The 27,018-nt window shown below is 39.9% G+C and overlaps 1 protein-coding gene across 7 annotated transcripts in view; it reads left to right on the top strand.

Annotated features, from left to right (window-relative positions):
• ELAVL4 (ELAV like RNA binding protein 4) overlaps positions 1–26,137 on the top strand; it is an 85,047-nt gene extending 58,910 nt beyond the window's left edge. For all 7 annotated transcript variants that reach the window (XM_064147544.1, XM_064147543.1, XM_064147542.1 and 4 more), the window contains exons 3-7: positions 6,122–6,225; positions 16,299–16,452; positions 16,831–17,056; positions 18,421–18,459; positions 22,631–26,137. In XM_064147544.1, coding sequence (XP_064003614.1) covers positions 6,122–6,225; positions 16,299–16,452; positions 16,831–17,056; positions 18,421–18,459; positions 22,631–22,958 — 851 coding nt within the window. In that variant the 3' untranslated portion in view covers positions 22,959–26,137. The remainder of the gene's footprint in view (positions 1–6,121; positions 6,226–16,298; positions 16,453–16,830; positions 17,057–18,420; positions 18,460–22,630) is intronic.
• The last annotated feature ends 881 nt before the right edge of the window (positions 26,138–27,018 follow it).

The following is a 27,018-nucleotide window of genomic DNA, read 5'->3' as shown; positions in this document are numbered from 1 at the left end:
TTTTCACTGTTGTGATCTTCCTCATGGTGCAATTGCAAAGCCATCAGTATCTTTACTGAAGCGCATCCACTGGAACTTGGTGGCTTGGTGCTTTGGTAAGGAAGCACGTAGCCAGATCAGAAGCAGAAATTTGTGAAGGTGTGTCACTTTCATGCCAAAAACAACCATTTTAACACTTTCTGGCAGCTTTACAAGCTTGAGGTGTGGTTTATATGTCCCCCTGTACCCATGTCCTTTATTTCCCATGCCAAAAGTATACCACGTTAACCTGGATTGCTGGGATATAATCTTAGGCTTGTGTTGTCTAAATGTATGTATTTGTAGTTTACTGAAGAGCTAAAATTGGTTTGCACCTTCATGCTCTTTGTCCTTATCCCCTTATCCTGTATTTCTGCAGTTATCTTCAGGAGCAAGGAGTTTGGTGTTTTTCTACTCATCAATGGAAATAAACGGTTAGGACCAAGATCTTTCCTGAGACCTGTAGGAAAACATCTTTCTGGTGACTTCTTACTCACAATTCCCTGTTAGAGATCTGTTGTGTGATTTACTTATTTAATCCATTTAATGTGCAATGTTAATTTTGCTTATGTCAGTAAGTAGCAATCAATCATGTGCTTTACAGAAGACCAAGTACACCAATACTATTAAGTGGACTTTCTGAACATTTATTTAAGTCAAACTTACCTCATCAAGAAGGATGTCAGTGTAGTTTGGCAGAACCTATTTTCCATAGACCTAATTTGATAGATCTTAATACCCATCTCTAATTCTGTATTATTAGTGTCCAGTGTCAAATGCACTGTAATTTTGCCTTGCTCAGCATTAGACTCACAGACCTTAATTGGGTCATCCAGTTCTCATTTCCTGATTTTTGTGGTGGTTTGGCCTGGGCTGAGGCCAGATATCCACCCAAGCCATTTTATCACTCCCCTTTTTAAATGGACAGGGAATATATAACCAAAGGCCTACGAATCAAATAGAAGCAATTTAATAGGATCAAAAGCAAAGGCTGTGCTCAGAAGAAAGAATAAACAAAGATAGTGTTCTATTTCCCATCAGTAGACGATGTTCTTTCGCTCCCTGGGGAGCAGAGCTTCAATACATGTAACAATTGCTCCAGAGGACAAATGCTCCTGCACCTACTGCTTTCACTTCAGCCCTTATATCTGTGCTGATGTCATATTCTCTTTGGTTAGTTTGTGGCAGCTGGCCCAGCTGTGTCCTCTCCCAAGATCTTGCCCATGTCTTAGTCTGCTGTTGTGGGGGAACTGTTGGAAAACCAAAGCTGTGGTGCTTGGCTCAGCAGTAGGCAAACATTGGTGTAAACAGCATACAACTACATCACTGCACAACATAGCGTTATGAAGGATGCTCTGGGGAAAATGAACTCCAGCTCAGTCAAACCCAGTAACATCTCCACCCCTTATTCTATACCATCTGCATCATTCTCACATTGCACATAACTGAATACATGTAACCATCTGATGGGTTGTCATACTGAAATCCCTTCTTGTTAATACTGAATGTAAACTACACGTTTAAACCATTTACTATTCCATGGGCTTCTTCCACTTCTCCAGATGTTCCTTGGACACTGTCTGTAGCGTTCAGGATAGAAGTAGTATGTTCTGCTGATGGGCACCAACAGCAGCTTGGTTTCAGTCACTGCTGTGTTCCTACTACTTGTGAAATTCACTTTTGGTCAGTCCAGGTCATACTTGCTGTGTCTCCTGCAACCTACATATCCCAGATTATTTTTCCCCTAAGTTAACTCAGTCTCTGCCAAAACATAAATTCCAGTGCAAAATCATGGGATTTGTTTGGTGCTGTAAGAATTACTGAAAATTACAACAGCTGTTTGTTCCTTTTTTTGAGGCTATTGTGTACGAGTAATCCAGATCTCATCATTTGAAAGTGTATTAATTTTAAGAGCTCCTGTTTAATGTCCACCTGGGATTGCTAGTTCGTTCTTCATATAGCTTCTTCAAGTGTACATAACACATCCATACCTTCTGTAGTGTTACTGTCTGATGATGAGTCTGTTAAATACTGATGATGACCATCATGAGTCTTTGGCAATCTTTTTCTGTAGTCTTTAACAAAAAAAAAGCTTTTGTTATGCTGACCTTTTTATAGCTGAAGGTGTTTGAGGTTTTTCTTTTGGGTTATTGTTTGCTATGATTTTTCTGTTCTAATCTATACTGGTTTCTACCTGTTTCCTCTTTGTTTCAATTTAAATTTGGAATTGGTCTGAGTAGCCTGGCTCACAGAAGTCATAAAGGTAGGTACAGGTCTTTAACTGGCATGGCCTTTTTCATAGGTTTTGGAGTGTAAGGATTAATGTTAGAAACAGCACATGGTGGTATTTTTTCCATATTTGTCCTTCATATTTATTTTAATTTTGGTTACTTTTCAGCTCTTGAGTGGAGCCTTTTGAAATACAATGTACGTAAGCAGCTTGTGCTTGGCTTTGCATGTGGCTGGTTTTTCTTAAGACCCAGTCACTGGTAGCTTTAACCCTGTTACTGCTTGCTTTTACACCTGTTTACTACATCATAAGAGGTGCGCCACACATTCTCTATGAGCTGGATAAAACATTCAGAAAGAGCAATGGTAATAGTGAATATAGCAAGGTGTTGTTTTAGGATCAGCTAGAAATATCTCTTCCCTGCCCTACTGAATCACAGCATGCGCTGAACTATTGGATTCCAAACCACAGAAAATATTTACTATTTACGGTGCTGTTCCTGGGAAGTGTAGCATGGGAATGAACCTCAATGTCTGTGTGGGATCCCACTGAGAGGTCCAGCTGCTTGCTTCATGCTGCCAGATTGCGTCCAAAGAAATGCTACCCTTTTTCAAATACATGCAATAGGAGCACCTGATAAAAAAGGTTTTACTGCCTTGCTGTACTCTGTGCAAATCCTTCTCTTTCTATACTAGTAACATTATTTAGTTATTTCATACCTAGAGTCTGTTTTCAGATACGAGGTGTGTTGCTCTTGAGAGTAATTTGAAGCTAATATTTTCAGTTGGATATGTAAATTTTTTTTGCTTAGCTGTAAATGTTTAGTACACTAGAACTTTATGATGTTTATGAGCAGTTATAAAGCTTTTCAGGTTTCTTCCTGGGCTCTTTTTCAGGTTTTTGAAATACTGGGGTAGGGAGGGGCAGTGTCTGACTTCATTAAATGTTATGGAGAGATGCTTGAAAACACATAATAAACCAAACAAAATATACCCCGTAGTGACAAGCTCTTAACTGAAAGATTTTCTGCAGCATCACTAGTATGAAGTGAGGCATGTGATTGAAAGCAGCAACAGGAATTTGCTGATGGAAGCTAATGTACTGAGATTTTACTGGTCTGTAAAGGCTGTGGGGGTTGAGGTTTTGTTTTTTTTTAAGATGAAAGGGATTTTTCTTGAATTTGTAGAAATTCAATGCTCAGAATGAGCAGACCTACCCTTTTTTGTGAGAATATAGTATAGGCAACATAGCAATTACTACATTTTGATATAAAATCATCCTTAACAGCCTGAGTAGCAGGCCTTAAATACTACTACAAGTTTTATGTATTCCATGGTGTATGTGCTATCAAAAAGAAATTGTTTCTGTGTACCTAATACTCTAAGCAGGACTGAGTGGCAGTGTTTCCCTTAAGCTAGGCTCTGCAGGCAGGTTATGTAGACAGCTTTGTGTTGGTATTCCTTATCCTCCACGTTGTAGAAAATAGTTTGTTTCCAGGTGGTAGCGAGAATGAGATCCAAGTAACTATAATACTAGAGAACCTCAAGGAGTGAGTGGTCTACAAAATGTTCTTTCCTTGTCATTATTTCCCTTGCCTACAGCTTGTGTTGGCTGTTGGATTATCTGTGGTTGCTTCCATGCAGAAGTTTTACAGAAGTGAAAATATTCCTATGAGATATTATTAAAAGATACAGTGTATGTTGTTGGGGTTCTCAGTCTGTGCTTTGAGGATAATAGTGGCTGGATGTGCAAGCCTGTGTTCAGGCAGACACAAATTCCGGGGCCCGGTGTCAGCTGCTCTCTTTACCTGGGTACCCGTGAAGGTCTGTGGATAGTTAATTGGTTAAATAACTGTTCTGTAAAGAGATTTGTTTTCTAGACAATGGCTTCTTTCTACCTAGTACCATTAAGAATTAAATTAAGGGTTGGACTTGATGATCTGTGAGGTCTCTTCCAACCCTGATGATACTGTGATAGATGGAGGATTTGGTATGTTTGGCGGCACAGGGATTTGGGCTGTGAAAATATCCTGGATAGAAAACCAGAGGAATACATGACATGGAAAGCATCTTTACAGTATTTCTGCTCGAGGCTTCGTGCTCAGTCAGACTTCAGCTTGTTCTTGGTTAATGTTGTGTAACTTGGTTAAGAATATTTTTTGTTGATTAATTTGGCTCTCCAGGAAGATTGGGTGAGTTTTTATACTTCAGAAGTTAAACTGACTGGATGGGATCTTTCCCTGGGTATACTGGAGGTCAAAACAGCAGATTACTTTTTATTCTTATTCCTGCATATTGACATTTTTAGGCATATGAACTACAGTGTTGCTGTGGATTTTTAAGGTCTTCCTTTGCACAGTTAGCAGGTTCTAGTGCTTTGATCTGATTTCACAAGACAGAAGTGCTCCCTGTATTTGTGTTACAGCAAATGCTGTAGTTTTGGTGGTATCTGACTTTGAGAAACACACAGATGCTTTTTTGTAGTCCAGGAGACAAAGAAACAAAGCTTTGTGCTTAGGAGGCAGGATCTGTGCCTCCGGGATACATCAAGACACTTGGTGTGCAGCTGCTTTCCCAACCTCCACTTTCTTTTGGTGAGCAGGAGCTGAGTTGCTGCTTTCTGCTCTTGTGCACAAAAATATTCCACAAGTGCTGCCCTTCTCCTTGGGAGGGATTTTCACAGGTTTCTTTTCAGCTGACTGTGAGCAGGAGCACTTAGATCCCCTGCGCATCAGCGCCCGAAGGCAGGTTGTCTTTTGGCTTACTGTTCTCCAGATACACTGAGTGCGTGAGAAGGAAGTGTGGCTGAAATACAGGACAGCTCGACTGCCTACTTGGGCTTGCTTGTTCCTGAAATTTTATTAGTTCCATGTGTGCCTTAAACACAAGAGTTGTTGTTTTCTAAATGTGCCAAATCACTTCTCTAGGAGGCTTGAAGGAAGGGATCTGGAAGTGGCTGTCACTCTGCACTAACAGAATTGATGTTCCTTGGGAATGGGGAAAAGGGACCTCTCTGGTACAGGTTCTCTCAGCCCATTGCAGCCCCACGGTTCCAACCCTGTGCAGTATGCCTGAGCATCTGTAGAGGGAACAGCATGGCCTCTCTAGCTCAATGTCACTTACCCCAGTTACTAACCAGTCCTCCTTTTTTCTGCTGCAGACACAGCTCTCACTAGTGAAACAGGAGCTGCTGAAATGGTTTTGGCTGCTAAAGTGGGCTCCTACTATCCCATGTACAGCAGCAGTTGTACTGTTTTGGTTTTGCTGTCATCTCTAATACAGGGAGGAAAGCTTTAATGTGGTCTTACCCTACTGTAATTTGATCTGTCCTTTCTCTTCCTATTTACTGGCTGCTCAGTGAACAGTGAAAGGAGATGCAAAGGTGGCTGCCTCTTTTCAGTGGCTTTGTGGTTAGTGTTAAAACACTGCTTCGTAATTTGTGCGTTTTAAACACTTGTTTATAAATGAGAAGCAAAATTTACATGTGTGCTGGTTTTCTTTTTAAGATATGGCCTTATTAGTGCTCTGGTAGGTCAGCTAGTTATATTTATTAGGAACTTGGTACAAAACTATTACACAATTCTGCTGCTGTCAAGCTTCATATGTGTTTCTCAGTAAACTCCTGGGAAGACAGGGTGGGGGGGTTGCTTCTTCTTTATAAAGCAGGATCTTCAGAGCAGCAGTTCAAAATTTATGTTGGCTTCCACTGTTTTAAAGAGATGATGAAATGAAGAGCAGCATAGAGACCATGGGGGACAGGACAGCATGGGATGAAATGAATAGTGCAAGAAAACTGTGTTCCCACTTGTGGAAGTTTATGTACTTCAGAAAAATACTGAGTCCTTTTTTCCTTTTGTTTCTTGTGTTTCAACAGGGCAGAGTTTAGGGTATGGATTCGTTAACTACATTGATCCAAAGGATGCAGAGAAAGCCATTAATACTTTAAATGGACTCAGACTCCAGACCAAAACCATAAAGGTAAGAACACAAGATGACTTTTCCTTAGTTGAGGAAGCAGAGAAAGCAGTTGAAATGGTTTCTGGCAACGTCTTCGCTGTTTTAGTCTCTGTTGTAAGGTGTGCTCAAGTAATGAGATCGTCCATGGAACAACAGAAGGAAGGCAGATGATGAAATCTTTCTCCGAAATGACTGTCATTAAAGGGGGGGGAAGTTCTTGAAGGCATTACAGTGAGGCTTAAATGTAGAATAAAGCAGCCATAGTGAGCTGTTGTCCATAACCAGAGATGGAGTACATAATGGTGTATTCATAAGCTGCACTTTTCATTTTAATGGGAAATATCTTGACAAGGAAGCTTCTTAGCAATGTGTCATTATCAGGTATGAAAGTATCTTTCTCTCAAGTTAGAGTACATCATTCCCAAAACCAGCAAACATTTTATTTCTGGATTTCCACATCCTTGCTTCGATACATTATTTTAAAAGCTAGAGGGATTAAAGATCCCCCTGAAGTCTCTTACTTCATTGATGCAATAGACCATTAGTTATTCAACAACTTTCTTTAGTGGTCTCACAAGGAATACAAGTTTCTACACTGTCACGGTTTTGCTGTATGCCTGATGAATCTTTTTTGAAACTGCTCATGGAAGATTTCCACATCCTGAATTCTGACAAATAGTGCATCACAAGGATTATAAATCAAAAAATTGAAGGAGAGCCAGATTCAATTTTACCTGAAAATACTTTGATCATTTGAATCCTGGCCTCTTAATATGTACCACGTTCTTAACTTGTCTTCTGTGCTGAATTTGTACTTCACAGCCAAAAATTGCAAAGAATTTTAAGATTTTTTTTTTACTTTGGAAAATATTGATACAAATAGTGATTTTGTACCTTGCAAGAGAGATCATGTACTTCAACACTTTAGTTGTATTTACACTTTCTCACTAAAGGTTTTCGTTCGGACAGAGTTGTATTCCCTAAAGCAAAAATACTTTGTGTTCATGTGCATCTCTAAGGATTGTTTCAATCAAGTTTTCCTGACCTGTTTGGTTAGGGAAGAGACCGAGTCCTAAAATGAGGATTACGAAAGCGGTAGAGTAGCTGCACAGATTACATAAAGAAGGCTATTTCAGAACCTCCCTTAGACTGACTGGCTTCCATCCCATAGAGATGTAGTGGGCCACATATCAAAATGCTCACAGCATGGTTTTGTAGAGTTAAATATAAAAAAAAAAAAAAACCTTGGAGGAGTATGTAAGGCAGAGCAGCAAAATCTACCGTCTTATCTGCTACTGCAGGTGGAAGTATGTGCTTGGACTCAGCAGTTTCCACTTAGCAAAAAGTTGAGCACTAAGTTGCTCTCTAAATTGCATTTAAAGGCACATTATAAGGGGAAATGTAGCATTTTTAAAGTAACTTATCTTATAAAATAAACTGTAAGCTCAGTAGAAATTAAAATACCTAGATATGTTTGTAATGCAGCAGTCTTACATTTTTTGCCTGTGATTCAGTGTTAGCAAAGGTGTTCTATTTCTTAAGCACCTGTGTTACTTTGCCTGTGTTCTTTAGATTTTTAAGAACCAGAGCAATGTCACTGTTTTCCTAGTATTCCAAGGTTCCAGGCAACATCTAAGACGTTTTTAGGCCTCAAAGACCTCAACCCACTCCAGTTATTTTGTATTTCTCTTAAATAAAAGAACCCAACTTTTTATCATAATAAAGATTTATGTTATCAGTAACTTCCCATGCTAAAATGTCATTGCAGAGTATTTTTCTTCATTTTCTTAATCTAATATAAATTTCATGAATACAAGCATCTTTATTTGGGTTGGATTTTCCTTGCTAGTATGGGGTTTTTTTTTATAGAATATGTGACATTTTGTGGCGCTCAAGAGCTGTTAAAAATTAATACACCAGGAGATTAATCTAACCTACCTGCATGGGAGCCGCATGATTTCTTCAGTGACTGGGGAAATGTGTAGGCTGCTTTTTTTAAACAAAATTTGGTTTAGTTAAGTGTTAGAGCAGTTGCCAGAAAGAAACCCAAGGGAGCCTTCTTTTCAAGCAGTGCAGTTTTGGACACACAGGCATCTAATCGTCAATTTCCAAACCCAGTTTTTAATTGCAGCATCACCTCACCTCGTGCCCTTACTTGTTCTCGTATGTTATTTTGCTCTTACAAATCTTAAGTTAGGTCTGCTTTCCTGATTCTGTCATGTGAATGGAGGTTTCCCTGTGTTCATGCTGAGTGGTGAATCACGTTTTTAGTGCTCCCAGCAGTGTCCGTGTTGCCAGAGAAGTCCTTAGTTTCCAAAAGGCTGCTAAGTGATGAGAAACCGAACTCGGTGCTGCTGAAGTCTCCTAGCTTGCCTGTTGCCCCCATATCCCCTCTTCCAGCATCTCACTATGGTCACTATAGTAAAGTTGAGGCATTTTGATCCTTAGACTTACTAAATTATCAGAGCAAATTACTTCAGATGACCTTTACATCTATTAAAATTGTGCTTCTGGTATATTTTAAAAAAACCCTGTCTCAAAATATAGAAAAGGATTTGATGGCATATTTTGTAGGCTAAAATGTATATAAATACTAGAGGAACACTTAGTATTTCTTGATGTGTGTAAGTTGGGCATCATGCCCCAGAATGAATCTGTAATATTCTATTGATGAAAAGTCTCTGTTCGTGTGTGCTTGAATGCTGCAGCCCTACAGGTAGTATTTCTCTTGCTACCTTTTGTTTGGAAGCTGTTTGGATGAAAAGTTGAAATGAATAATCTCTGAAAACACTTTTACAGGGGCAAATTACTTCTGCTTGCCAAGGTCACCTTGGTTCTGCTGGCTGTGTCCCATCTCCTAGCTCAGTCATGGGCTCTGCTGTCCCTTGCACATGAGCCAGGTTTGGGAGATATTTGCAGTTGTTTGTTTGGCTCCACAAGGCTCCATTCCTTCTTTAAAAAAATATTCTTGTGTGCATGTGTCCCTAGATTCTGTCCTTCTCATTTCTCTAATGTTTTTGGGGCAGCTTAATATTTTTTTTTCTCCCGATGCCTTGAAACAGAGTCATGCAGCCAGAGAACTGGTTTTATAGCAGGATCAGCAAAATAGCCAGGCACAGTCTGCTCTCAGATGTGCAGACTAAAATAACTGAGGAAACGTTCTTTTTATTATTTCATTGTTACAATAAATAATCCCTTTTCACTGTGGCAACTAAAATATTTATGTGCATTTTATTTAAGTCAATGATGCCCTTTCAAGTCAAAGTCGAGAGGTGACTATTTACAGAATCTTTGTTTGGGGAGAGGGTTTGAAGGAAGTGTTATGTGCTTGGTGGTAATAGGTTATACACGTTGTGGTGCTCCTCGGCTGATCATAGTGCATATTTTATTTACGCCATTTCGCAGCAGCAGCATCGTGAGGGAGAAGGGCTTCACTTCATTTTTACAGCTAGAGCTTGACATAATTCTACAAAACAGCTTAGAATGAGGGAAGATACAGCATGTGTTGAAGTAAATGTATGTTCCAGAAATTGAACCTATTTTTAGAAAATAAATTTGCCCATCCATAAAAGCATATGAAAGGTCACTGCTGCTGTTGAAGATTGCCTAGCAATTCAGTTGCATCAAATATTGGAAGGAAAGTAAGATGTGTGGTGCATGAGGTACAGATTGTTTAAACTGTAGAGGTTTGGGGTTTTTTTCGCTGGAAAAAGGACAGTGTCTGAGAGGATGTGGAGGAAGCATTTAACAATTTGCATGGGGATTCAGGTGGCCTGGCTTCATGATGGGGCATGCTGGAACAAGGGCAGAACAGAGTTCTGAAAGGAAACTTGCAATGTGAAAAAGAGCCAATGGCCTCCTGAAGTGCAGTCTTGTCCCACTCTCTTTCCTTTTCTCTGTTGCCTGAGAAGAGGTGGGTTTGTCTCTTCCCTTGCAGGAGCAGATACCACGCTGTGATGCTGCTAGGGCAAAGGGAGAAGACTCTGCTGAGAGAAGTCATCTGGGCTCTCTGAGCACTTTATGCCTCCTGTTTTTTAGATCTGTCATGTATCAAATGACAAAATACCAAAGAGATTAACGTTTCTGTGGTCTGAGACTTTCTCTAATTTCCAGTTAAGTGAATAAATTACATACAGTATTGTTACTGCTGTATTAACACTTCCTATTGCTAGTTAAAAATATTTCTCTTCTTCGTGTTCTGTTTTTTGAATCATATCAATCAAAATGTCCAAAATAGCAAATAAGGCTGTGAGGGAAAACTCTTTTTCTCAAAGGTCTTGCTATTTATCTTGCTTTCTGTGGCATTTTTTGAAACGGCAGATATTCCAATGAATTCAGGCTCTAAATCTGTCCATGTTAATTCTTGTAGTTGTCTGCAAAAACTGCAAACCATCCTGTCACTGTAGGGTAACCAAATAACAGCAGCCTCAGACTTCTCTGTTCTACAAAGTCATTTGTCAAAAAGATTGCCTTCCAGTTGCGCTCAGCAGCGGAGGCAGCATGGGAAGCACAGGGCAGGGGAGGAGGAGGGCTGCAGCAACAAGCAATGAGGAAGAGAGCTCTATCTCCTGAACCCCGTCCATAAACTGCTTGGAGTGTGATGGGAGAGCTAAACCCAGCAATTTGAGTTGCAGCCAGTGAGTACTGGCTTGGTGATAGTTGCAGTAGCAGAGCTCTGGTGTTGGGTACCCTTGGCACAGGACTCTGCCAAAGACCTTGCATTTTCCGCTCCTATCCTCCCATGACTTCCCCAGGAGCTACCTGCCACTAAGCTACCGGCCACTGTTTACAGCTGCTTCTCCTAGTGAGGAAATTAAATGTTGTGCAAGATCAGATGGTAGGGTGAGGATATACAGAGAGATTTGGGGATGCTCAGGTTTGTAAGGGAGCTGGGGAAGGCAAAATACAGGGAGGAAGGCACAGAGGAACCTTTAGGTGTTCTGTGGAGGAGAGAAGGTGAAGGGTCTAGGGAGAGTGGAAGATCTGATATGAGCTGAAATTCTGGGCAGTGGCAAAGAGGGACTTGCATTTCTAAGACTCCCCTGTACACGATTGCACTGGGCCCCCATGTGCGCAGAGAGCTGGTGTGTTCTGCACCCTGTGTGCTGGCTCATCCCCTGCCTTCAGACACCATCAGGTCCCTTTTCTCATGAGCTCCAGCAAAGCTTTGAACAGCATAGGGATGAAAAAGAGCACATTCTGCTTCTCTTCCTTATACTAAGACTGCAGGCATTTCCAAGCAGCATATTTGAGATGCAGTCCTACAATTCTATTTAAAATTTAAGTGTCCTGTTGCGTGGTAGCTTAGGGGTGGTCATAAGAGGGGTCATCTGTTGTGACTGCTGCAGCCTGGGACAAAGCCTTGGACAAGAAATACTCAAGACAGCATGGAACTGGAAGGCCCCAGCTATGTTCACTTGATTCATGCTCTTTAGGAGCTTCTGTGCCTGTAACCTTTTGGACTTTGTAGTGCTTATTTAACAGATCCTTCTCTGTCCTTTGTGCTGTGGCTTGAAGGACCTTTCAGTGCTGTTCAAAGGTTGGAATTTGGCTCTGCATCTTGAGCAAGCACCAGAGTCTTTACTGTTAATTTGTGCATCTTTTACTTGAGATATCTCTTTTAACTGCTCCAGTTTAGCCAGTGATTCCTTTTTATTCCACAGAACTGGAGCAATTAGTTCCTCTAGTATTGCTTCTGATATTACCAGAGTGCTTCTAGGTTATTATCTATGGATGTCTTTCCTGAATTGATGAGGTAGACCATTGTATCTTACCTGCAATCATAATTAATCCCAGTAAAATGGCATTGAATTGCTGAACAGTGAAGTGCATTTTCACTCCCTTCCACCCCTCAGCCACAGCTTGGAGAAGAGAAAGGACAAAGTAAGTCAAGCAGCAGATGTGAGAATATTCCAGATTCTGGTCTGCAGTCTCTGGACCAGACAGCTTCTCTGTGTGCCTGTTCTGACAAGGCATGTAGCTTTTGCAGGAGGGATTCTCAAGTCTGGTTTTACACAGTTGGGATATAGGCAAGGACGTGGAACTGGCTGTGAGGAAAGGTGTCTTCTGGATGTAAATTAAGCAGATTTTCCTTCTAGTTCAGTATATGAGGGAAGGATTGTCCCCATTTTATGCATTTGGACCATGGGCTGAAAAAAGTCAAGTGACTCACCCCAGAAGTCATGCAATAAATCCTACATCTGTGTCACACAAAGTGGTGTCTTTCAGAATTGAGGTCACCAAGAAGTTTATTTTCAAACATTATACAAACTTTTTCAGAAGTTGCCTGGGGAATCTTTTATCGCCAATTGCACCTCAGCTGGGAGATGTCACAGAGATTGCAGGTACCATCAAAGTGAGTGTTTCGGCCTGTGGATGCTTGTGCTGATGCTCAGGTTAAAGGCCACTTAGTAACTAGTCTGTCATATTCCCCAGTTGAGTAAGACTGGGGGCACAGAGCAAGGCATACGTGTCTTTGGCCAGTTCTAGTTTTGAAAGATGTGAGCTGCTATGTTGCCTGTCTGCAGATGCTTTGACCAGGGCAGGGTGACTCTGATGGCACAGCACAAGGTTTTATGGAAGGACAGTGCTGTTTCTCTTTGGAGCAGATGGGAGTTGAATTCTAGGAGACAGCTTCTAGAAATAGACTTAATGTTTGAGAACTTCAGGATTAGCAGATGAGCTGAAAGTATCTGTTAGAGGAAGCAGCAGTGAGGTGGTTAAGTATTTAAATGGTTGTTGTCCAGCGCTTCGCCTGTGTAAGACAAATGGGATGCGTTCATGCCTCTGGGCGCCTTTGCTGTGGGTTGTGACTTGGAAAGGCCAGGCTGCTGCAGTTCACGTGCTGAACAGTCTTGGGGCTAGAAATCTTTCAGAAAGTTTTCTACGTGGAAAAATGGGTGAGAAATCAATAGCGAGGGTAATTAGTTTAACTTGGAGGTGTTTTCTGTGCTCTCGAAGGAAAATATGCATTGCCATGGAAGATACGGAGCGCTGCACCTCCCGACACCGCAGCAGTGTTGGGAGACAGCGATGCAGGTGCGTGAGATGGCTGGCTGTGCTGAGGAGAAGCCCTTAGACAGGCTGGTGTTCAGTGTCAGGTGATAAATATCCTAGCAAATAGTTTTTCACAGTTAGTGTCTATCTATTTATAGGAAGTAAAACATCAGAGGCCAGCAAGCCACAAAATGAATTGTACAATATTTTGTTCTCTTCCTTGTGGATGTGACCAAAACTGCTAAATGATCTTAGACAGTGAAGTGTAGCATCACTGTTTGACCTCCAGCCACCATGCAAGTGGAGAAATGTTCTAATGCTGGGAAGTGGCTGGTTCAAACAGTAGTTTGGTATTCTGTAGCTCATTTGTTGGAGCTCTTTGTGGTGCCAGGTATTTCCATATACTTTCCTCTTTCACTTCACCTTTTTGTTATAAGGGGTGAGTACTGCTGCGAGCAAAAAAAAAAAATCCTTCTTATGAATACAAAGAACTAATGCAGCGTCTTCACACAGTGCTTCACAGTTTTAGTGACAAAATGAGAGCTGCTTTTGACTCCCATTTTAACTTTGACCACACAAGGAACTTCAGGTCTGGTGGTCGGAGTGGATGATTTCTTCCTTTGATAGCTAACGCACAGAAAGACATCCTGTCCTCACTACTAACTGAATAATAGCTTGAAAGCAGGATGACACAGTCTAACCAATCGATTTGTCATTGGCTGACCTGGGAGGGAAGATGAAAAAGATTCAAAAGCAGATAAATAATTGATATCAGTAGCCTTGAGTCCGTTCGTCTGTTCAGCTCTCAACCTTTTCTCCTTGATATTGAAGGACGGCTGAGTTGCTTTTGGCAGCTCCGTTCTTTGGCCCAGGCTCCCCTGCAACCTGAATGTTTGATTGCAGGAGGAAATAAAAACTGGACCCGAGCGACGAGTGGTGTTTACAGGAGCTGTGGGAAGATGGATCTGTCAGCCTGTGCAGTCTCTTTCCACTCCCTGTCTGCATGGCCCACAAGCGCGGAGCATTTCCTATATGTAGAAGTACATAATGCAGAATGTCAGGTGCTCGCTGCTCTGGGAAGTCGTGGGTTTTTTGCATATCCCAGTATTTTTCATCTTCCTTGTAATGTGGCATTTGGTTAATGAATGTGCCAGAGTGAGAAAACCCAGAGGAAACCCCTGGCTGTTTTCCCAGGAACTTTATTAATTTTGCAGCTCTCAGTTTTGAGGAATAGGTAAGGTCTCTGCCCCCAACTCTAGAGAGGCCCTTAAGTGTTTTTTAAACTGTTATTCCTAAAGTAGGTTAAACTGTGGGTGTCTGCGCCCTTACAGTATCCTTTTCAAGGTAAAGCATTTGCAGTGCTGCCTTTTGGACTTACCCTAGCACAGGCTTGTGAGGAACCATCGACGTGAGACTGCCAAGCCAAGCGCTGTCAAAACCAAACTTCCAGCATGGTAGCGTAGTTATCCCTGGTTTCTCCATGTACCTGCCTTAAACTGGGTTACATAAAAGCTGAGCAATGCTCTGTGTGCTCTGGACCTGGAGAGTCAGAGGGGTGTATGGAACCAGTGAGTAAAGTGACTTAAATACTGCACCCCGTCAGGAGATTATGGGCTGTGAGCTCCTAAATCGCCGAGGGTGAAAACTGCTTTTGTGCCTAATACCCTTCTCACTTTTCTCCTGATCTCAGCACTTGAAGGTTTATCTGCACCTGGCATCTGTTGAGGCTTTGTGCTGTGTCTGAGCACAGTGTTTTATCTAACCTCTTTCACATTTCTTTCCCTAACTTTTTTCCACCACCTCCCTTCAGCCTTCTCTGTAAATGTTAGGTTAAAAAGGTTATGTAGAAACAAGCAAGTTGCAAAGGAATTGCCAAAAACCTTAAAGTAAGGAGGCTTCAGGATTCGTATGCCATTATGTGGGGAAGATTGTGGAAGCAAATATTAGTCATTAACATCACTTTCTGTGTTGAGTCAACGTCTATTTTTGGGTGAGGAGCACATAGAGAACTCTTTGACATGCAAAACACATGAAGGCATCCATTTGACATCATTTGTGTTTGGGCTAAGGCTTGGGAAGAGAAGACAATTACTGAATGTGTTGCATTTGCGGTGGGACACTCCTTTCCGTTTCCTTCCAAGACACTTTTTACAACATAATGCAAGAATTTACTGATCTGTTTATATTTAAATAAATCAAGATGAAGCACAAAATATTCAGATTTGGATGCAGCGCTATTTGGGATGTGCTGCAGAGTAATTCTTCATGCCATTAAGCTTTATCCAAAAAGTATTTTTATTTCATTAAATGTGTGTGTTCTAAATGTATGTGTTATTTTTAAAGTGCAGAAGGCTTTTTATGTATGTATTATAATTATAAATATGATTCATAGGTAGAAGAGCAGTTAAGGGAGTCTTGATTTAATAATTTTCTAACAGCATGCATGCAGTGCCTCTGCCAGATCTTCTTGTTTGCTTGGTCATAATATTTTATGGTCTAGTTCTGGGCTTATAGTGCAAGGGAACTTCTTGTGATAAATTGCAGATATGACAATGAGTGTCAGTATACAGTTCCCTGAGCAGATGTTCATTTAGTCTAATTTCACCAGTACTTTACTGTTCATCCAGAACAGATCTTGCCAGCTCAGGATGAAAACACAGAGGTAGCACAAAGGATCACTTTGCAAATAACCTGATCTGTTTCAGACACTTGGAAGGGGTGGAGAGGCAAAAAAACATACTGGAAATTCAGTGCTGTGCGTGTGCTAAGGTTATTACATGTTGGATACAGTAAGTCATCCATGCACCCACAACCTGTAGGGGTAAATTTACAGAGCCATGCGTAGGAAGTTGCACATCTACCTCTGAAGAATGGTTATTTCATGACTGCGCTTGAAGGACTCTTATGCCTATTTTTAAAGTCTCTCTGGCTCTTCCTTTGTTTTCTTCCATCTTTTACCAGCTTTGGTTTTGCAGAACAGGTAGCGTCTGAACTCTAGGGCTGCTGCTTCTGAAAGAAGAAAAAAATAACCTGTCTGTTTAAAATGCAAAGAGTGGCTTTAGATTACTAATCTACCTCTCCTTTTCTTCAATCTGTAGGTGTCATACGCCCGTCCAAGTTCAGCATCTATCAGAGATGCAAACTTGTATGTCAGCGGCCTTCCGAAAACAATGACCCAGAAAGAATTAGAGCAGTTATTCTCACAATACGGGCGCATCATCACCTCACGGATTCTGGTTGATCAAGTCACAGGTTAAAAAAATCTTTTCTTGATACGTGCATGTTTTTCAGGAGATGGTCAAACTGTGACCTCTTTGCTGGTAGTTGGGTTTTCAGACAATGTGAGTTCTCGTGTAAAACGAGGTGCCTTAGTTCTTCATAAGCCCACTATATATGAGTAACAGTTTGCTGCCTCTCAAAATGCAAGATGCAGTTCACTTAATCTTTATTAAATATGGTAAGGGCTGATGTTGAAGAATGCAGATGGGGAAGAGCATTTTTCTTTATAGGACTTTACTCAAGTTACAAGTCACGTGCTTTGTGAAGTCAAAACCAGCATTCAGTTTGTTCATTACATGAATGAGGCTGTTTCTACAAATATTCATCTGTTGATGTGTTTTTACTTCCCAGGGGTTTCTCGAGGTGTGGGATTTATCCGTTTTGATAAGAGAATAGAGGCAGAAGAAGCCATAAAGGGACTAAATGGCCAGAAGCCTAGTGGTGCTACAGAACCAATTACTGTGAAGTTTGCCAATAACCCCAGCCAGAAAACAAGCCAGGCACTCCTTTCACAGCTGTATCAGTCTCCCAACAGACGCTACCCTGGACCACTTCACCACCAGGCTCAGAGATTCAGGTAATTACCTGGAAAAGAAATGAAGTTCCACCAGCGACAAGAGTGTGGGGCAGGTGCTGTGCAGGAAAATATGCTTTAGTTGCGTAGGCTGACCTGATTTTCTTTGTAAAATTAAATATTCTTTCCTGGAGAATGAGGAGGAAAATCTGCTGACAGCAGTAGTCATGTTGTATTTACCAAAGCGGTTGAAGTACTGTACAATCAGAGCCCATGAAGGCTCATAGGAAAAGGGAGGACAGAATAGAGTTACTCTGGTAATCAAATGAGCAGTGACTACCCTGTTTTTTCTCATTTTTTTGGTAATGCTTTTATTTTCTGCTGCATTATTACAGTTTTGATGCAGCTTAGACTTTGATGTTAATGACTGTGGATTGGTAGCGGGAAAAAAGCTGAGTCTGTTCAGTCAGCAGCAATATCATTAAATTTATTAGCCTGAGATATCTGCTCTTATTATAAAGAGACCCTTGTAGTAGTCTTTGGTGTGATTATTCAGATACTTCTGAGAATGTTTTACCCTTTACGTTTGGATTTTACTGCTTCTATCTGATACCTTAGTAATGCATAATATCTCCATTTAATTTTCAGGCAACCTAGCATTCAAAACCTGCCTTCAAAAAGGAAAACTTGGATATGTTCACATAACTGAATTCCATACTGGCTTTAGAGAATTATTCAAAATTAGTTTCAGTTTCCTAGTGATGAAAAGTGCTAATCCACTTAAAAAGCCAGTCATCGGATACATTAAATTTACACTTGTTTTTGTCTTCGGCACAGCTGTGTCCATTGAGGTTATCTCTAAATCACTCCATGGACAGAAGGACTTCATTGTGCTTCCATGGAAAGCAGATGATTGTGTTCTGCAGATTTAGTAGTCATTTAGATGGACATAGCATGAAGGATTAATGCTAAATATATGTAATACAGCGGGGAGGCTGTGGTAGGTTTAAAGCGTTTAGAACCAAGAGCTGGAATTTCCAGTTCAATTTAATTTTGAACCAAAAGATTTTATTTCCAGGTTAGCTATAGATAAGGTGAAGAGTCGAATTATTTGTGTAAAAAAAAAAAAAAATTTTGTACTGATACTGTCTTAAAAAAAAAGTGGATTTAAAAAAAAAAACCTCCTGAAAAATGAAGGTGTCCTCTAAGGCTGGAAGCAAGTCTAAAACGGCTTTAAAGGCTGTGGTGGAAATTTAAGCACAACTTCAGACTTAACAAAGCAGGCTGGGAGTTGTTAGGCTCCTTAGATGTGTGGGAAACTTGTTGAACGTTTCTTCTTTGAAACTGGAACGCTATTAATAATAGTTCCATTGAGCGCTCTTGCCATCTGTGAGACATTAACCCAAAGACCCTCCTTCTCTTTTCAGGCTGGACAATTTGCTTAATATGGCCTATGGCGTAAAGAGGTAATTAGAATTCCACAGATTGCCAGATGTCTGTGTTGGCACAGATTGGTGCTACAAGTTTGTTTTTTTTTAATTCACTAACTTTAATTTTTTTTTTCTTTAATTCCTCCTTTTCTTCCACCAGCATGTCAAATTCTTTTTAAGTTTGGACTTCAGTTAGTTTTGTTACTTTAAAGGCCACACATGCAAATTCTGTGGGGTTGGTTTGTTTGGTTTTTTTATTTCCAACTTTTTTGTTTTATTTACAGGTGGGCTTCTCAAATGGTTTAGGTGCAACAGCTACAAGCATTCAAACTGCAGTCACCCTGTTAAATGGCATTTTTTTCCAGAATCAGAACTATTAACTCACATTTTTAACTGATCTACAACCTGATCATGGAAAATTTAGCAGTCAGAATTACACTGCTGTTGTTTGAATCTGTGTTAAAACCTTTCTCCTATATCTAGTTTCACAAGTTTGACTTCAATATAGCTGTGTGCACCTTAATCAGCCCTGAGTTTCTTTTGTTACAGGTTTAATACTTTGAAATTTTCTCGATGCTTGGTACTTCTTTGTTTAAAATAGCTCTGTGTTCATGTATGTGCACGTATGTGTGATAGAGTTTTGCTGATTTGTAAATATGCTGTTTCATGAATATGTTCAGTGTTTGATAGCTAAAAATGAGTTGATATGGTGTTAGTGTTTCTTCTAACGGCACACATCAACGCAAGCATCAACGCAGGCAAAATCAAGGTGTAGTCTTGCTCCTGATGTCCATAAGATGTCCAGCCATCTCTCTCAATTAAGATGAGAAAGTACTACTTAATCTTCTGAAATGCTCTGCTCACCACACTTGAAAATTGTTTAAGCTTTTGTTTAAAGCTCACCCTGTAAAATAGTATGGTAAGTATCTTAGCACTAGTGAGGAGTGGACAGTAGCATGGAGTTTAGCTTTCAGCTATCATAAATCACAAACCTTCAGACTGCTTGGAGAAGCAAGTCAACAGACAGCCTGTCTTTCCAAAAGCGCTGGTTCTGGTGTTCATTAGTGCATTGTTACAGCTGCAACATCCTTAGTGGTGATGGTGATGCAAAGAGGTCAGAACTTACACCTCATTTTATCACGTTCTGCTTCTCTGATCTTCTCCTTTCTTGTTTGATACATTACCAAAATCTTGAACACTCTCAGCCACGAGTATCTTCAGGTACAAGTCAGTGTCAGAAGGGATGGGTTTGTTCTGGGAGTCTTCTGTAGCTTTTTGCTGCTGCTGCTTCCCTGGAGTTGCAGGAGCATGTGATGAGACAAACAGGGCTTTGTCAGAATTCTGATGTCTCACAACCTACAGTAGGAAAGAGTGAGTTACCTGCCTTTATAGGTTATATATCTGCTTTCTTGGTAGTCAGTCTGTAATATTAGCCTTAAATCACAACATGGTACTTCATAGGCATCCTAAATTAGTTTACATCTCCCAGCAAATCTTCAAACTTGCACTAGGAACCCCCCTTTTACAGGTGTAGGGTCACCAAAAAAATACCACACTGAGACAAATTTCTGTAGTGCAGCATTGCTGAGTTTAGGGGTCAGTCCTTTCCCTGCATGTGGTACTGCTGGAAATGTGCTGACATGGAACATAGGTTTTGTTGACGCTAATTTCAGATCACTTGTTAGTAGCAAAGCTACTTATGCAATAGGTTCTTGCATCTGTGTCAATACACTTGCACTAGTTTTGTGTGCATGTTCTTGGATTTACAGCAGCTCCTGTGCTCGTGGTACGTAAATAGTTCAAAGCTCCTAAAGGCTTCCAGAGAAAAGCTGCTCTCCAGTGAACTGTGAAACTTTAACCCTTTGCATCAGTGCAGGATTCTGTAAAAATGCAGAGCTTTGCAACGTGCTGTGACGCAGCTCTGCATTGCACAGATCATACAATAACATCACTTCCAGGCTAGTGTGTATCTTAGAGTTGTGCTTATTTAAACATTGCAGGAAAGGAGCATTTGCTGGCTTAGGTATGTTACTAGTGCAGTTGACAGGAATGGGTTTCAAGTCCCATCTTCCAAGTTTTGAAACAAATGGAAGCTGTTGGCTTGTACAAGCTCTTGGGCCCAGCCTCCTTATTTACAATTCATCATAGGGTGGAAGGAGCAGTATAAACTGGTCCGATGCAGCCCTGTTTCCACCAGCTGGGGAAATACTGGGAGCTAGAGACGTGGTGAAACGTTGTAATTTACTAGTTTCAATATGTGGGAGAGACACTGAAAGATGTTGTACAAGTAAAGTCGAGTTGGAAAATTGCCACTGATTTTTAATCAGCTGTCTGGAAAGCTGCTTGTAGCTCTGAGCATCCAGCACTGTGTGAACCCTTGCTTTACAGAAGCATCATTGGAGTGTAGCTATGCCAAGTTTAAGGTACATAGTTTTTTTCAAGTGAGTATACAACCGAAGTGCCATCAGAAGTCAAGAGAACGGTGGTCAGCTATCCAGGGTCCAGTTTCTCTTATGGCACCTTAATCTGCACTGCATGACACTGTGCAGATTGCTAGGTGTGTGCAAAATTATTACCAGTATAAAATGGGTTTTGGAGAACACAAGAGCTCACTCACCCTCTCCGCTCCCACAGTCATGGCTCAGAAAATCCCAAGGAATTACTATTCAGTTCTGATATTAAACCTCATATTGAAGGTAGATGTGAAACTGGATTTTTATGAAGACATTTCCTCTGTGCAGTTGTTATTTTAAAACATATCCCAAAGTGTAGCTTCAGAAAGCATGTCATTTTTTTTTTTCAAACTGATGAAAGGAAAATTATGTTGATCCTGAGGGCTGATACTGCTTAACATCCTCATTAATAACCTGAGTCGCGGGCTGCAGTGCGCCCTCCTTGCATTAACGGGTGACACTGCTATGGTGAGGGACCAGAGGCTGCTGCCCCAGCTGCCACTGGGGAGACCTTGACATGCTGGAGGAGCATGGTAAAATTCAAAAGCATCTGCAGAGTTGAGCCCCTGACTGCTATCTTCAACTACCTGCAAGTGGCATGTGAAAAAACATGAAGCTAGGCTCTTCTTGGAGGTCATCTGCAAAAGGACAAGTTACAGCTTGCGGTGGCAGGGGAGGGGGGGGTTAACTGAGTGTAGGGGAAAAGCTTCACTGGAGGTAGGGCTGCAGGAATAGGGTTCCTGTCCTTGGAGACTTTTGGACCTTCCATCTGCAAGGCCAGGAGCAGCAGATCTGATCTGAGAAGTCAGCCTTGCTTTGAGCAGGAGGTTGATCACATAATCTCTGTAGATTCTGCCCAGGTTTTATTACCCTGATAGGTCTGTGTTCATATACAGCTACCTGGCTTTAGCTTCCCAGTTCAGATGCTAAACAGGTTCCAAAAGACAACTGCGGAAGCGGGGAGGGTGAAGTTAGGGTGTTCTATCAGATTCCTAGGAGCATGTCTTTCTACCTTCACTATCTGAGGGCCCTAAAAGCCAGCCTGTTGTGGACATAAAGCCTCGTAATGTCAAGATATTAGTTGACGTGCTTATTAATTGCATTTATGCACTGTTTGTTTTCACTCTGCGATTGCTGCATAATAGGTGCCCAGCTTCAGGACTTTTTGACTGGATTTTTTTCGAAGTGTATGTCAATTAAGGACTACATTAGGAGATGTCTCTCCAAATCAAACAGTGTTTTGAGCTGGAGAGGTTACTGTTATATCTGAATCCTGGCAGTGGCCTTTCATATTCATTTTTAAAATAGCTCTTGAAGCTCGTTTGGGTTTTCTCACTGCAAACTAGTACAAGGTAAAACATCAGATCTCCGTTGCCCTGAAACTATTATTTTAGTGATAGGAATAAGTGGCAAATTGCTACAGGCCCCTTTAAATGAACTTGTGTTTATAGTGATATGTGCAGGCCCTTTTTGACTTGCACCGTCCTTCAGCATCTCTTTTCTTAGATCTTTGTAGACACCTAGTTAGGGCATATCTGTGAAAGGAGACGTGTTTATGCCTGAAATTGAGCTGGTTTAGCACAGTTCCCCTCCACTTCGGTAGGATATAGAGAACCAGGGTGGCTTTATAGTCCACTTTCAGGCGTAGGATCAAGAACCTTCACTGACATCAGCACACTTATTTTAAAGTCTTGGTTCCATGTAGCTTGTGCCAAGAGATATATTTAGAATAGACCCCTCTTTTTACTTGGTAGGTTTTCTCCGATCACAATTGATGGTATGACGAGCCTTGTTGGAATGAATATCCCCGGTCACACTGGGACTGGATGGTGCATCTTCGTCTACAACTTGTCTCCCGACTCAGACGAGAGTGTCCTGTGGCAGTTGTTTGGTCCCTTTGGAGCAGTCAATAATGTCAAGGTGATCCGTGATTTCAACACCAACAAGTGCAAGGGATTTGGCTTTGTCACCATGACCAACTACGACGAAGCTGCCATGGCAATTGCCAGCCTTAATGGATACCGTTTAGGAGACAGAGTATTGCAAGTTTCCTTTAAAACCAATAAAACCCACAAATCCTGAATTTCATATCCTTACTTACTAAAATATATATATATAAATATATATACGAACAAAAACAAAACAAAAAAAAAACTCTTCAAGGCTTATATTCAACCATGGACTTTATAAGCCAGTGTTGCCTAAGTATTAAAACATTGGATATCCTGTGAGGAACAGGAAAGGATTTTATAATGCTTAGAAAAAAAACAAAAAAACAAAAAAACCTTTGATGCATTGAATGTTCTTTCATAGCTGTCGTTGTTGAATATAATATACATAGATAACAATGTGCAGGGATTTTTACCCGGCCAGCTAGTTTTACTACCTTCCTTGAAGGTGGGTCTTTTTAAGATGACCATTCACTCATTTGAAAAAAATAATAAAACAAAAACAATTTTTACAAGCTAATGGGATTAAAAGCAAGAAAATGTTTCTTTTTTTCATTTGTTTTCCTTGTTTTCTTTCATTTGTTTCAAAACATTGATCGAATTAGATTGGTAAACCCCCCACGTTAAATTTAAAGAGGAACAAAAAAAAAAAATTGCAAAAGGAACAACATAATTTTGCAACTTTTTTTTATTTTTTTCCCTTTTTTCTTTTGTATCATGTGAACTAAACAGTCTTCTGTTAGGGAATGGGGTTACAGGGGGATACCTGATGACATAACAATTTAAATAACATTAACAATGTTGCCAAAGAGGTGGTCTCTTTGCTGAAAATGGGTTTCAAGAAAAATCTATTTTTATAAAATATAAAGAATTTTTACAAGAGAATCTGGATTTGAGAAAAAATATTTTGACTGGCTAATTTAGGGGAAATTGACAACTTTGTCATGTTCATACTGCACTGGTAACTTTTTAGAGATCAAGATGTGTGTTTTAAACTGGATTAGTAGATTGTTTTTTGAAGGATGGGCTACAAACAGATGATCTTCGTATCTTTTCATAGCATGTAATAAAAATATTAAATACAGTACGGGAGAGTGTTCTTCCCAGGCACGCAGTTACCCACAGTCAAAACCCAAAAGCAAGGAGATGAGTTGCAAGACGGTTTTTCTTTAAGTCATCAGTATGGGATATCAGCAGAACAAAAGTTGAAAAAAGTTAATTTTTTTGATCAAAAACTTCCTTGGTTTGAGCAGTAGGTGCTACAAAATTATTTACATATCTTAGTATCATAGTTAAATGTAATGTGTTTAGAAAAAAAAAAATACATTTGCTTTAAATTTGTTAAGAATTTTCAAATTCACTTTATAGCCCAAGCTAATATAATTGGGCTGTGTTGGCACATTTGGAACACTGTTTATGTTGCTTGAAACACTTATTTATTTAATTGCCGATGTGATGCATATGGCCAAAATCAAATATAGCTAGTTTGGCTAGTCTACTTATTTGTTTACTTAAACTATGGGAAGAAGCATATTATTGTGTCATTTTGTTGTGTGTGTATGTGTATATATAATATAAATATATATATATATAAAGTTATTTTTTCTTTTGGTTAATTTATTATAAGTTGTAACACTTTGCTAGTTTCGTTTGTATATGTCTTAAAATGTTTTCTTATGATACTTAAGTGACAGAGGTATCAAGGTAACTTGTGTAGAAATATTGTTTGATATATTGTCATGTTTGTTGTGAATATTTTTTCTTACTGCACAGTAGAAAAGAAAACAACTGGGTCTTTATTTTAATGTAATTCAGATTGGGGAAAACAGAGCTAAGGGAACAAAATGACTGAGGGGGTGCTCTCCCATGTCCAGTGCACTGATCATTTTAGTATGTTTGTGCTTTGTATGGTTATATATTTAAAACAAAAAAGGGTCATGCTCTTCCCTGAGTACTAGAAACAGTTACTCGCTATGCATAATCTAGTTGATAGTTAAATTTGCTATTGCTTTTCTTGTCTTGTTATATAAAATCTTTTCAATACAAGTTTAGTCTTAATGGTAATAAAACGTTATGGTTATTTATAACTTGTGCTTATTTTGTGCATTTTTTCCATGCTATACCCACTAACTGCATGTAGACTAAGTATTGTTTTCTCACACTGAAGAGGCAAACTTTTGTAGTAGACAAATAACTAAAGCAAAAGGCTGCATCATAATTTTATCAGTTTTTTACTTTAACAATGTTAGATTTTAGTTTAAAGGAACACTCATTCAATGTTCAGGGAAACCTTTATACATCATCTGCTATGAATGAGCGCAGTTTGCTGGGAAAGTTTTGATGCATTTGCTAAGCATTAGTGGGGAAGGCATGTCAGAATCTTTTCTCTACGATGTGTTTTACTATCTGAATAATAATAATTTAAAAAATCTTTCTTAGGACCAGGCAGTTGTATACTTTAGTTATAATGAATGACTTCATGTTAACCTTGCTAGTTTAGATCATTTCTGAGGGAAAGTATTGTAAATGTTTTTTTCATAACCTTGTTGTGTTTGAATTATTTGTACTTTAATTGTCCAGACAATAAATGAAAGTGTGTAGAATGGCTATGGACTTTCCACCTTTTTAACCGTGTTCAGATGTTGTAGTAATTCCAGCCACACCTCAAATGAGGCAGATGTTGGAGCCTGGTTTCGGAAGCAAGGTCTTCAAGAGAGGCGTACTAGTCAAACCAGGCTGAGCATATTCATTATCTGTCTGTCTTTCTGAAGGTTAGAAAGAATTGGCCAGTTAATTTCAGATGTCGAACACCAAATACCAACTGTAACTTTATTTGAATGTGGAAGATACTGAAGGATTTCTACTATATACAGTATTTTTACACAGTGAAAAATATTAACTCAGTCAATATCAACACTTAACAAAAGCAGCGAGCAAATTTCAGCGTTAATAGTTTTTAAGCCATCATTTAGTTTGACTTTTCTATGAATATGCTATGAATGTCATGCAATATCAAAGTGTACATATCTGCTGTACAACAGTATATATGATCACATTCCAAATTGGTTCTTTTCACCATGTGTTATAACTAGAGCTGATGCTACTTTCAGTTGACTTGTTTGAATCCCATTAATACAAATATTCACTTCATGTTTATGTTCTGTAACATTCACTAATTGAGAATATGTACCTTGTAAAACTGCAGTGTTGAATTTCATAACTGAGATTAGGAGAACTATATCAGGGCTGGATGGACTGTGTGGTTCTTCAGCTCCTTCACCTATTAATAAACTCGTGTTTTTGTGAGATTAAGTTACCATGTTGGTTATAATAATTAATTTCAGGTCACAGAATGAGTTTGTCCTTAAATCTACAGCTTGCTTAATTCATCCTTAAACCCACCCTGACCATGCCGTAGTAAAACGCTTAAGTTAGTTTGCTCTGTTCAAAGACTTGACTCTGAACATCATCCATCCATCTATATCTCTATGCACACACCTCTGATTATATCCATACACTGTACAGCCAGCCCATATAAAACAAAAAAATGACCTACACTTTACCTTGAAGAAAGACCTGTAGTAAGCAGATTTGTTATTAATAACATTCTACATTATAGCCTTTGTTAGGTTCTTTGCCTATTTTTTTTCCTGTCCTTTCTTCTGTGTATCTTACACTGTCAGAACAGTAGTGAGGTGAGAATTGCCATACAGTCTGAATTTTTCAGACAGAAATGTAACTGTGCATACTGCCACTTTGCTGTTCACTTCTACCAAGTTTGGCTGCCTATGTTTTCCATCTCATTCATGCACCTTTTTCTCCTTTCTGTACAGCTCACGTGAGCTGTGTGAAAGCTGCTCTGTGTGGTAGCACAAGAAAGGACTTTGCCAGGTTTAAGGGTCTGTTATGTCAAATCCAGTCCCCTTTTAAGGTAGCGCAAGTGTAAGCTTTATCAGTGGTCACAGATGGGCCCTTCCTTCCCTATGCTGATCCTATGTCAGTGTTTTTAGCAAGTCTTCACTGAAACACAATTTTGCCCAGCTGGGATCAGAACCAAATTTCTCTACCACTCATTCAAAGTAATCAAGTTTTATATTTCTTCCTTGAAAGGGTAATCACTCTTTCTACAATTAGCAGGACTGCTCCATAAATGGAAAATCACCTGGGGGAGGGTGTTTGAAGTGCATTCACTT

Source organism: Pogoniulus pusillus, chromosome 8, assembly GCF_015220805.1.
Source record: "Pogoniulus pusillus isolate bPogPus1 chromosome 8, bPogPus1.pri, whole genome shotgun sequence".
Classification (NCBI taxonomy): Eukaryota; Metazoa; Chordata; class Aves; order Piciformes; family Lybiidae; genus Pogoniulus; species Pogoniulus pusillus.
This window is presented reverse-complemented; position numbering and strand designations above follow the sequence as displayed.